Here is a 13142-nt window from a genome sequence, read left to right on the forward strand (position 1 = left end):
CCTGCCACTTCTGGCCTTAACCATAACTGTGCCTGTGGTCTTCCATTTCCTCACTATGTTCCTTACAGTGGACACTGACAGCTTAAATCTCTGCGATAGCTTTTTGTAGCCTTTCTCTAAACCATAATGTTGAACAATCTTTGTTTTCAGGTCATTTGAGAGTTGTTTTGAGGCCCCCATGTTGCCACTCTTCAGAGGAGAGTCAAAGAGAACAACAACTTGCAATTGGCCACCTTAAATACCTTTTCTCATGATTGGATGCACTTGTCTATGAAGTTCAAGGCTTAATGAGCTCACCAAACCAATTGTGTGTTCCAATTAATCAGTGCTAAGTAGTTAAAGGTATTCAAATCAACAGAATGACAAGGGTGCCCACATTAATGCATAGCCTATTTTTCACATCTGATTTAATTTCATAACTTAATATTGCTACACTAAAAATCTTTGTCTGGACAATACCCCAGTACTCAGCTTTTATTAGAAAATGAATGGCATGCCACTGTGATCATTTTCTGTGACGACAGAGTAAATTACTATGCAGCCTCAGAGGAGTGCCCAAACTTTTTCATACGACTGTAGTGTTGAATGGTCCTGTGGTTTGGACAATCATATCACATGACCTGGATTTGAACCTTTATTCAAAGCTTTTTCAACAACATGTCTCCTTTTCTTTTTATGTCAGATGGTCCAGCTCCATTCCCAGATAATTGCTTTCATTTTTGGTGTAATTCTAATTCCTGGCTTAAAATAACAGTTCAAATCTAGGTCATGAGACATGACAGTTCAAAACACATGGCCCTATAGAATGAATTAAGTTAAATTATAATGTATTCAATAAACCTTTGGTACTCAACATTGTTTGTCAAGTTTACTATGTTAAAAAAAGTTACATTTATTTTACTCTTTCAGAAATGAAGGAAAAGAAATTGGAGATTTTGAGGACCGCCTTCTATATTTTATTTGTGGCAACCGTAGCATCTTCAAAACCAGTAAGAGTGCCCCTGCTGTTTTCCATCATCTTTATTCTTATAAATCTGTAATTATTATAATGTGCACAATGACAAAGTCAGTGAATAGAGACTGTGTCAAAAGTGTGCTATTCTATGTTTCTACACTCAATTAGTATTTATATTTGTGAAACCAGGTCAGTCTACATGGATTCCAATTCAGAAGCATGATGGCTGACAGCCTGGAATCGTCTGAGTCCTCGGAGTCCAGCAAGTCTTCCTCAGAGAATGGTCAGCCAATGGTCGCTGGCACTGAGAACGCAATACCAGACACTCAGGAGGAGACAGACCCACCAGACAGTGAAGCTATAGCCTCTGAAACAGCCTCAGAAGTTGATGATGCTTTAATTGCTTCACAAACCACACTTCAAACGGATGCCTCATCAGCAGTGGCACTAAATGGGACAGACACTGAGGCTACCTCACAGCATCCAGTCATCGTCGCATTGACTGATTCTCCCAGTCTGACTTCTGATAATGTCACAACCCATATACGGTCTATGGTCACAACGACTCTGCCATCAATCACTGACACAGCCACAATTCAAACATTCTATGTGGGCACAACTTCTCCCCCGGGCCCATACCACATACCCATTATGGAGCAGCCAACACCTCCACCAGTCTCCCCAATACCAAGCCTAACTCCCCAGCAGCTAGTTCCATTGAGTACCACTGATGACATAGCTGGTGTGCCAGGTTGTTTTACTGTAGTATACATAACCAGCCCTCATGCTCAGCCAGTTCCTGTTAGAGGTGATAACATTTAAAGCAGAGAGGAAATTATTATATCATTGATTAAAGTCAGACATAAAAGCTGGCTTCTTTTTTTCATTTGTCTTTATGAACATATGAGCACATTGCAGCCACATAGTGAGCTGGAGGGGCGCCTGTGCTGCAACTGGCTGAAGCGCTCATGAAAATGATTCAATATAATATTTTGCACTATATAAGTGATAAATATGTAGATATACTGTACTTTATATTGCTCAGTGTCTTCCATGAGTCAGTCTCACATGTATTTGCATTTTTTCCCATCTTTTATCTTTTGTGTGATTTATTTTGAAAGTCGACACAGATTGCATTAACACTGTCAACAACATTTTAGTCTATTTGTAAAAGAGGACCCACCATCTGTAAATAAATGCTCTTTAAACATTTAGAAAAAGGACGGAAGTCAGAAAGAGTACCTTTTCGTGTGCTGCAGGATATTTTGGGGCTTTTGATTATACTGCAAAACTTATTACAGGCGATTTGCAGATAATGCCAGCTGTTGGGCATTCTTTGTGACTCCCATTGTGTCCTCAGTTTTCATTGAATGAATGAATGATGATACATTCCTGTTTTAATTTTGTACTGTAAAGCTTGTCTTGTATACAATTGAATGTCTGACCCAGAAAGACAGAGACCCTGGAGCAGATGGTGTTTAACTTCTGGTATGAATGCAATGCAGTGAGTGAACAAGTGGGTGTTGTTGTTTTTTTCCGTATTACAGAGACACTGTTGTTGAGAGATACCAAAGCTCATGGCATGAAGTATGTTTGCCACTGCACAACACACATTGAACATTTACTTGTGACACACAGACACAGAAAAATATTTTTCAAATAGCTTCACTACTTGGACCCCAAATAAACATTTAAAAGTTTTACTTTTTCATATTCCTACATGGAACGTATAGGAACCATAGACCAAGCTGGACCCTTAATGGTCAGCCTACCATACAAAAGGCAGCTGAAGGTAGCTAAATGCATCTGCTACATTGTATAGATTATAACCTGCAACCAGGTTAGCCCCCTGTTGTCCTGAGATGATAACAGTCTGTAATCTGATGCATTGCGAATGTTAAGCTCTTGAGCCGCTTAAAACCACTTGTGGTGTAAAATTCATACTCATCTGATAATGTGGACAGAACACCATACTAACATTAATAGCCTGGTCAGAAATTACCTCTATTTTGTAGCACTTATTAGGCACTGTTTTTCAAAACTCCCAACTGAAATAAGTAAGTTGTTGTTGTCCTCATTGGGAATTGTATTCATTAACATTTATAAAATGTTGATTTACTTTTCAAAGCCTCTTATTCAAGTACCTGTGAAGATGTATGATATTCATCATTTGAATCTACTGTACATAGATTAAACACTCTTTACAATCCATTTAGAGGTCCTATTGAAATCCACGTAATGATACTGCTTGTGACTGAGTACTACACCCTAATAAGTCTTGATTTGTGTCTAATTACTATAATGACCAGGTCTGTCTAGTCAACAACAAACACTATTTCTGCATGTTCTTCACTTAAATACAAAAACATTGTAGTGAAAATAAAATAAACAAATGCTTGTTCCTAGGGATGAGGTCAATTATAGTTTGTCAGAACACTTTTAATCACATTTCAATTTAGATTGACCCGTCCCCGACCCTCGGTGCATTAGTTCATATAAACATGTTTTTTTTGTGAAACACTAAAATAGTTCTCCTGAGCCTGGCAGCTCTATTCAAACATCAAGGCTATAACAAGTTCAGCTTAAGTCCTTAATTGCTTTAACCAATAGACTGGTATGGGAACAGAGGAGAAAAAAGGAAATACATTATATTGAAACTGGCCCAGTACAAGTGTTTGACTGGATCTGTGTGTAGACCTTTTAATCAGCAAGTCAATAATCTCATATCCTATAAGAGGATTCCTTTTCCAAGCCAAGTTATGTCAGACAATAAAATGGCTGTTGAGTTCTTTTATAGAATGAATATCTTCTCTACGATCACCATCACTATATTCTTGTCAGTGTCATTGTATATAATTGTTCTCCATGTGTAGTTGTAACATAATTCATGTAATTGAACATATTGTCAAAGTGAGCTTGTGGCCTTGATTCTAATAGGCTAAGAGAGACCACAGACACCTGTTGTCCACTCTGACAGGAAGCATGTTAACGTCTTAAAGTCCTTATCCTCTTTAAACACCCCCACACCCTCTTTGTTCTCCTGCAGCACAGAGGTCTCTGTGTCATTACAATCTGGCAATAAACAATTAACAATAACATTCAGACTATTTTCTGGAATTATGTGAAAACCAAAATGAATGTATTGTATCGCAAGAGAATACAAAAATCCCCTCGTTGGAGATTCATTAATTCAAATTCTTAATTTGAATAAGCCTAAGGAAACTATCACCTAATCTTTACATTCTTAAGAGACAATGGATTAGCCTACACCTAGATTACTCAATTGGAGCAGTGCTTGGCCAGCGTTCATGAACGCATGTGCTCAGCAGTATCAGTAATATGTAATACATACAGTGGGGAGAACAAGTATTTGATACACTGCCGATTTTCCTATTAACAAAGCATGTAGAGGTCTGTAATTTTTTATCATAGGTACACTTCAACTGTGAGAGACGGAATCTAAAACCAGAATCCAGAAAATCTGTATGATTTTTAAGTAATTAATTTGCATACGAGATCATACGTTTCCTGTAGTTCTGGACCAGGTTTGCACACACTGCAGCAGGGACTTTGGCACACTCCTCCATTCAGACCTTCTCCAAAACCTTCAGGTTTCGGGGCTGTCGCTGGACAATACAGACTTTCAGCTCCCTCCAAAGATTTTTTATTGGGTTCAGGTCTGGAGACTGGCTAGGCCACTCCAGGACCTTGAGATGCTTATTACGGAGCCACTCCTTAGTTGCCCTGGCTGTGTGTTTCGGGTCGTTGTCATGCTGGAAGACCCAGCTACGACCTATCTTCAATGCTCTTACTGAGGGAAGGAGGTTGTTGGCAAAGATCTCGCGATACATGGCCCCATCATCCTCCCCTCAATACGGTGCAGTCGTCCTGTCCCCTTTGCAGAAAAGCATCCCCAAAGAATGATGTTTCCACCTCCGTGCTTCACGGTTGGGATGGTGTTCTTGGGGTTGTACTCATCCTTCTTCTTCCTCCAAACACGGCGAATGGAGTTTAGACCAAAAAGCTCTATTTTTGTCTCATCAGACCACATGACCTTCTCCCATTCCTCTTCTGGATCATCCAGATGGTCATTGGCAAACTTCAGACGGGCCTGGACATGCGCTGGCTTGAGCAGGGGGACCTTGCGTGCGCTGCAGGATTTTAATCCATGACAGCGTAGTGTGTTCCTAATGGTTTTGAGACTGTGGTCCCAGCTCACTTCAGGTCATTGATCAGGTCCTGCCGTGTAGTTCTGGGCTGATCCCTCACCTTCCTCATGATCATTGATGCCCCACGAGATGAGATCTTGCATGGAGCCCCAGACCGAGGGTGATTGACCGTCATCTTGAACTTCTTCCATTTTCTAATAAATACGCCAACAGTTGTTGCCTTCTCACCAAGCTGCTTGCCTATTGTCCTGTAGCCCATCCCAGCCTTGTGCAGGTCTACAATTTTATCGCTGATGTACTTACACAGCTCTCTGGTCTTGGCCATTGTGGAGAGGTTGGAGTCTGTTTGATTGAGTGTGTGGACAGGTGTCTTTTATACAGGTAACGAGTTCAAACAGGTGCAGTTCACACAGGTAATGAGTGGAGAACAGGAGGGCTTCTTAAAGAAAAACAGGTCTGTGAGAGACAGAATTTTTGCTGGTTGGTAGGTGATCAAATACTTATGTCATGCAATAAAATGCAAATTAATTACTTAAAAATCATACAATGTGATTTTCTGGATTTTTGTTTTAGATTCCGTCTCAACTCTCACAGTTGAAGTGTACCTATGATAAAAAAATGACAGACCTGTACATGCTTTGTAAGTAGGAAAACCTGTGAAATCGCCAGCGTATCAAAAAAAAATTCTCCCCACTGGCCACTTTAAACTATGCCACTTTGTTTACATACCCTACATTACTCATCTCATATGTATATACTGTATTCGATACCATCTACTGCATCTTGCCTATGCCGTTCTGTACCATCACTCATTCATATATCTTTATGTACATATTCTTTATCCCTTTACACTTGTGTGTATAAGGTAGTAGTTTTGGAATTGTTAGGTTAGATTACTTGTTGCATTGTCGGAACTAGAAGCACAAGCATTTCTCTACACTCGCATTAACATCTGCTAAACATGTGTGTGACAAATAAAATGTGATTTGATTTGATCAGTCGACAAGGATGAGGTTGAGGTAACAGCAGTCCTTACTCTGCCCAAAACAACACTACAGCAAACCTATTGATGAATTCATGAAGGGGAGAGTTCATGTATCAGTTTGTCTTCATATACTCAGTTTGATGACACATACCGTATACAGACTTGTTTACAGACTCTAAGGAAGTGAGTTGATGAAGTGTGTTCACTGACAGACATATTTGTATTTATTAGGGATCCCCACTCTTCCTGGGGTCCAAACACATTAAAGCACTTACATTACACACCGGGCCAGAGGAGCTTGGGAGGGGATAATGGTATGCAAATATTCTGTAAGCACACGGATCCTCTGTCAGCATCATTGATGGGGCCGTGGCACGCAATGCATCCTGCTAACATTCTCTGCATGTGCTTAATCAGAGGGGGGTATTAAAGTAGAACAGTAATGCTCACAGATTTCAATCTGCCGTCTGCTGTATAGCCCACGGAAGGCAACGACATGGGAAGCACCGGGAGGATGCTCAACCTTTGGAACAGGAGGCAGAGCCTCTTCCCTAACTACAAAGTCACCGGGCCTAGTGCTGAACTTAGAAGACCCTCAGAAGACAGCACCCTTCCATTCACCAAGGACAGCTGTATAAAAGAGTGGAATTCCATGCAGGAACTGAGCAAGGACATTTATGACATCTACTCTGAGTATGAGGATGAGGAAGATGAGAAGCCTTTGGCTCTTCTTTCAAGGCTGGCTTCACCCACCAAGAATTACAATCTCAACATCAATGTTGGGGGGAAGTCCTATCAGATAGCTTACCGGTTGGCGGCCAGGTACCCCAAAACTAGGATAGGGCGGCTTGCCACCTATACAGACCACAACAAGAAACTGGACCTGTGTGACGATTACCAAGTCAAGAAAAATGAGTACTTCTTCGACAGGGACCCAGAGATTTTCAACAACATCTTCACCTTCTACAGAACTGGGGTGCTGTGGATAAAAGATGAGCTGTGTCCCAGAAACTTTCTGGAGGAGATCAACTACTGGGGCGTGAGGATCAAGAACACCCACCGCTGCTGCCGGATTTCCTTTGAGGAGCGACAGGACGAAATAAACGAGCAGCTGAACATCCAGAGAGAGCTGGAGGCCGAGGTGGAGATCGAGGAGAATGAGGAGCTGTTTCAGGACATGTTCATGGGCCATAACCGCAGAGTGATCTGGAACCTAATGGAAAAACCTTTCTCATCTGTCCCTGCCAAGCTCATGGCCTTGGTCTCCAGCCTGTTTGTCCTGGTATCCCTGGTGGCCATGACACTCAACACAGTAGAGGATATGCAGTACAAGACTCCCTCTGGCCAATTGAGCGGGAAGACCTACTGTGAATTTGTGGAGTCTCTGTGCATTGCGTTTTTCACCATGGAGTATCTGCTCAGGCTGGTGTCCACACCTGACCTCCAGACTTTCGCCAGGAGCATGCTCAACACGGTGGACCTGATCGCTATTCTACCTCAGTACCTGCAGCTGGCTTTGGAGTGCTTTGAAAACAATGACTATGTGAAGCACGAACACGACATGAGGACAGTTGGGCAGGTGGGGAAGCTGGGCCAGGTGTTGCGGATTATGCGGCTGATGCGTATATTTCGTATCTTGAAGCTGGCGCGCCACTCCACCGGACTGAGGGCGTTTGGCTTCACACTCCGCCAGTGCTACCAGCAGGTGGGCTGCCTCTTCCTCTTCATTGCCATGGGAATCTTCGCCTTCTCTGCCATGGTCTACACTGTGGAGCATGACGTGCCCCAAACCAACTTCACAAGCATCCCCCATGCATGGTGGTGGGCTGCTGTAAGTATATTAGTTCACAATAGGCCGTTAGGAGTTTTTAAAAAGTCAAACTTTCATTCTCTGTAGCTTTATAGTCAGCTTTGTTTCTGGTGATCTTCCAGCGATGATGCAGGGACGCTCAGGTCTGGCTTCAGGTCTGTAGTGTGTCTGGTCTATGGCTCGCTCTGTAGTCACCTCATAATACTACCTACTGCACTGTGTACTAATGGCTGTCAGTGGCCACTAACTGAATGATAAGCTTAAACACTGATCAAAGTACCAGTAACTGTTTTATATGAACTGCATGGCCTGGCATTATTTAAATGGATGGTTTATATGATTCCTGGATAGTGTCTTAATACTATAATGCTATTACAGGGTGGACCTTAGGTCAGCGCACCTCCATTAGAATATGTGTATCTGTCCATGTCCATGCCTGTTCACATGAAGCATGCCATATGTGCTTAATTATGATCAACACTCTGGACATAAAGTCAGGCCACTTGTAGGCCCTGTATATCTCTTTCTGAAAGGGTATGATATGAATTTCTTAAGTTGTGACTGAAGTGGGACAGATAACACTTTTACATTTTCACTGTGAAAGGGGTTCAAGTTCCATAACTCTTGTAATTTCTGCCCTCCAGGTGAGCATCTCCACCGTGGGCTATGGAGACATGTATCCAGAGACCATCCTGGGGCGTCTCTTTGCTTTCTTCTGTATTTCCTTTGGAATCATACTGAACGGACTGCCCATCTCCATCCTCTTCAACAAGTTCTCAGACTACTACGCCAAACTGAAATCCCACGAGTACACCGCAAACATGAAGAACCGGGGGAAAATTAGGTTTGCCAAAAGGACAGCAATGAAGATCTCACTTTGTTGTGGAGTTGGACACACTACATGATGCTACAGCTAACTGTTTAGGACTTTGTAAGACACAATATCTGCCTGATCTTTCTTACATTGGCAACATATATAGTATCGGGTTGAATAAAGTAATGTTAACTTTGAAATTGCTGAAAACCCATGCACCCTTTTGTCTTACCCATCAGATATGCTTCTCCATGGGTGGAAATGGGAGGGAGTCTGGGGGAAGGGGGTTCTGGATGTGAAAACATTTTGCGATGTAAAATTTTGCATTTCACATTGAATTCATAGATTTTACATTGGAGGGCTCCAGGAGTGATTTTCTTTCTCCATTTCTACCCCTGCACTTCACACATATTACCCAAAAGGTAGGCCTGTTAACAATACCATATAGACAGTGCATTGTCATAAGTGCATTGCCCTGTCAGGTCAAGTTGATTCTATTTGCTCCTTTTTTAATATATTTTTATGCATTTAATGATTGAAACACTTTCTACTTTGCTTAATGTCCTTTATGTCACATGCTGCTTCTCAGTTTTAATTTGTATTTTTTGAACACTTGAATAACATGGAGCTTTAATGAGATTTGATTTTGCAATCATATCTTGTACGCTCAATAAAGAGAAATAATGCTACATGATTTTTGTATGTGCCGTTATATTACTGCTGCAGAGGCAAACATGGTCACTCACTAACAAAGCAATGATGTGTACAGGTTTTCTGGCAGGCTATTCCAGAGGCTGTGGGCATAATAACTAAAGAGAGGGGTTGTTGTAAATGTGTCCACACCTGACCTCCAGACTTTCGCCAGGAGCATGCTCAACACGGTGGACCTGATCGCTATTCTACCTCAGTACCTGCAGCTGGCTTTGGAGTGCTTTGAAAACAATGACTACGTGAAGCACGAACATGACATAAGGACAGTTGGGCAGGTGGGGAAGCTGGGCCAAGCCTAAAGGAAGAGAGGGGTTGTTGTAAATTGCTGTCATTCATGTGTCATGCCGAGCAAGAATGAGGCCAAATCCCAGATGGAAAAACTAAACAACATATTTTACCTACTGATTGTGAGAGTGAGTATGTTTTGCATCATTAAAATAGGCTTGGCATGTATGCTTTGGAATGTATGAACACTTTACCATGATGATAAGCTTTCTGTAGCAGCAAATACATTCACTACAGCAGGAGTAGATCCCATACTCTACTAATCTGTCTGATCCTGCCCAATTAGCCTGCTCCCTGTCTGAAGCAAAGACCCACAAAAGCTTGCAGCTGCTGGCATCTTGTGGTTAGTGTTGATAGAGCAGAAGGTGGTGACCGATTTTAATACGTCACACTTGATAATCTAGAACATTGAGCTAAATACTCGGTTATGAAATTGAGGATTATAAAATTTGATAAAATCAAGATATTTTTGTAATTTTATAAAACATATACATATACAAGTGAACTTGAAGGGGGGTTTCACTAAATATCACAGCCACAAAGTTAAAATGTCCATATCGTAAAGATTCATGACAACAAACATGAGGTTTTTGGTCTTAATGTAAGGTTAGGATTAGGCATAAAATTAGCAGTGTGGTTGAGGTTAGGATTAGGTTTAAAAATTGATTTTTAAAAAGAGACATTGTAGAAATAGAAATGTCCTTGACATTGTGGCTTTGATAACGCTATACGGGATCATTGGGACTGTTTCATTACAGTATTTCCAATGGTTTAATCCATGATTAAGGTTAGGTAAGGGTTATGGTTAAAGGGAGGGACATCCCAAGGATTCCAGATAGCGCTAACAAAATTAGACACCGGCAATTTCCCACAATCCTTTTCATCAGTAGAGTGACCTCTGGTGCTGTTGTTGTGCAAAAATTTCGGAGCAGGCTAACCAACACAAACCAGCAGCAAAATGGTCCCGCCAGTGGCAGTGTCACCGCTTATTAAGGTTTGTGGCAACACATTTGTGTAACATGCTGTTGAAAGTAGTTTTGTTTAAAAATAAATCGTGAATTGTTTCCTAATTTGCAGCGAATAAGTTGCATAACAATGCTGCATTGTCCAAGACCTCTGCCAAACTCAAGACAGCTGGCTAACTAACAACCTAGCTAGTGGAATAATGAATAACGTTAGCTAGCTACATTTTCAACACATAGCTATTACTTCCAAACCTGCAATAATTTGCGCATGTTATGCATCAGCTGACAGCTTTGACATTGCATGCAGATTGTTGTTGTGGACTACCAAGTGGCGCAGCGGTCTACCCTGGTTCGATTCCAGGCTGTATCACAACTGGCCGTGATTGGGAGGCCCATAAGGCGGTGCACAATTGGCCCTGCGTCGTTGGGATTTGGCCGGGGTAGGCCGTCATTGTAAATAAGAATTTGTTCTTAACTGACTTGCCTAGTTAAATAAATGTGAAATAAAAAAGCCCGTGAATTAGCTAGCGTTTGTCTAATGTTAGCATTAAATAATTGCCTGAGTGATACTGTCTGATATGCGTAATTTGTTTCTCATTACAGACCGCAAGGTACTCAGCGTTGTTAGCTGGTATAGTATTTGGCAAGAGGAGATATGGTGAGTTGTGAACCTTGAATAAAGGTTTTGCATTGACTCTAACTGTGCAGACAGGCGGCATGCCGTATGGACGCCTCAGGTGGTGGCATACAGTACAAATGTCCTATACTGTGGCCACAGACTAACATTAGCTAAACTAGCAACCTTAACATTGAAGCCATGCAGACACTGACCTCCAACTTGTTGAAAACCTGCAATAACATAGGATTCTTCATAGTTCTAAACATAACATATGTTGTTTGATTTTTTTCAAAAGTAATTCCATTTTAAGTTTTGATTTTAACACCCTCTAAATTAATTTCAGATGAACTAAAGCCTATTGCTGCAGAGGAACGAAGGATTGAGGAAGAGGAGAAGAAGGTTCGTGAAGAACAAGAGAAAATTGCCAAGGCGCTAGCAGAAGGTAAACGTCCATGTTTGTTTTTAAGAGTTTACTGGCAAATTTGCTCTCATGTTTGTTCTTTTAAGTAAACACATTTGCATGCTTAGATATATGTCCAATAGGTATTTTGCATGTTCTATAGGAATAGCCTGAATAACAACATATGGCAGTAAAAACAGCTACTTCATTTTATTAAACACTTGATTGTTTCTGTATAGAAACTTGACACCTACTTTTTTTTCTGGTCTCTCACTACAGCCAGTGAAGAGTCGATTTTGAAATGAGCTGGCACTGGGAGAAGTTACTGTGAAGCTCTTCACACTGCTCCTGTATTTTTCCACTCTTATTTTCCTGGATATACTTGGTCCAAAACTCTCCGGCACAGTTATTTTACTGACGTGTGCACTCTAACCGATAAACCCTCACTTGGTCTGGAGACCAAATCTAGTTTTTTGTAGTCATTTACATGGCATATAAAATAATGGCTTGCTATTTGGATTCAACTGTAATATCACAAATGCAGTATTGTAAGTAAAGTTAAATGTTTGTACCCTTGTTACACACCCTCATGACAATGTCATACATACTACTTGATAAATAAATGGTAAATATTTATTCTGTCTTTGAATCATCATTCTTTCATCCTTTCTCCATTTTCCTTGCACTTGCTTCAATAACTTATTTTTTTGTCACACTTCCTTTGTTTTTGAGTAATGGATATGCTATTATGGATCCCCCCCTAGTCTACACTATGAAGCGTCATTCATCAACCATCAACTCTAATATTTGTTCTTTCTAATCTTCTGGACATTAAAACTGAAGCTACATGAAACAAACATTATTACATGAAACAAGATCGTACTGTTCTGTGTCATGGCCATGCACGTAAATGGGACGACTGTGGTCTGCTGTCATGACTAGAGTGGAGCAGACCCTTGACCAGGCACTGTGTTGTCATGGCCGAAAGCCAAAGGTGCCAAGACGCAGTCATTCAAGCTCATCCCCAGGCAACAATGACAGAAGTGGTTTTAATAATAGAAAAAGACAAAAGCTTTATTTGTCAACTATTTATATTATCTATAGTGTACAGTATATATTAGCAAGGGATGATCCAATGAATGGCCTTGCTCACTGAAATAATTTTCAGAAATGACACTTATGCACCCATTTCACCTGGCGTCAACCCTCTTGTAATGTGCTTCAGCGGTCTGTCCAAGAACATTTTGTCTGGGATTACAAACTGGTGCAACAGATCATGTTACTTAACCCAGGGGCATTAACAGTCCCACGTGGACTGTTAATTTCATAAAGCATGTATTCTTACAATTGAATAATTGTTTACTCTTCAACTGCCTGAACTTGATATCCAATCCCTAATTATTAATCATTGTTCAATGAATATGTTACC

At 41.0% G+C, this 13142-nt stretch overlaps 1 protein-coding gene and 1 long non-coding RNA gene across 2 annotated transcripts; both read left to right on the forward strand.

The window, feature by feature from the left end:
* The first annotated feature begins 6524 nt into the window (after window positions 1–6524).
* Window positions 6525–9146, forward strand: LOC139389670 (potassium voltage-gated channel subfamily V member 2-like). Its single transcript, XM_071136548.1, has 2 exons — window positions 6525–7940; window positions 8564–9146. The coding sequence occupies exons 1-2, from the start codon at window positions 6606–6608 to the stop codon at window positions 8822–8824; spliced, it is 1596 nt and encodes a 531-aa protein (XP_070992649.1). The 5' UTR covers window positions 6525–6605; the 3' UTR covers window positions 8825–9146.
* A 1428-nt stretch (window positions 9147–10574) lies between these two features.
* LOC139389419 (uncharacterized) lies at window positions 10575–12349 on the forward strand. The gene is made up of 4 exons (XR_011629405.1): window positions 10575–10723; window positions 11298–11352; window positions 11657–11755; window positions 11993–12349. It is a non-coding gene; the product is annotated as an uncharacterized lncRNA (long non-coding RNA).
* The last annotated feature ends 793 nt before the right edge of the window (window positions 12350–13142 follow it).

Source organism: Oncorhynchus clarkii, chromosome 30 (assembly GCF_045791955.1).
Source record: "Oncorhynchus clarkii lewisi isolate Uvic-CL-2024 chromosome 30, UVic_Ocla_1.0, whole genome shotgun sequence".
Classification (NCBI taxonomy): Eukaryota; Metazoa; Chordata; class Actinopteri; order Salmoniformes; family Salmonidae; genus Oncorhynchus; species Oncorhynchus clarkii.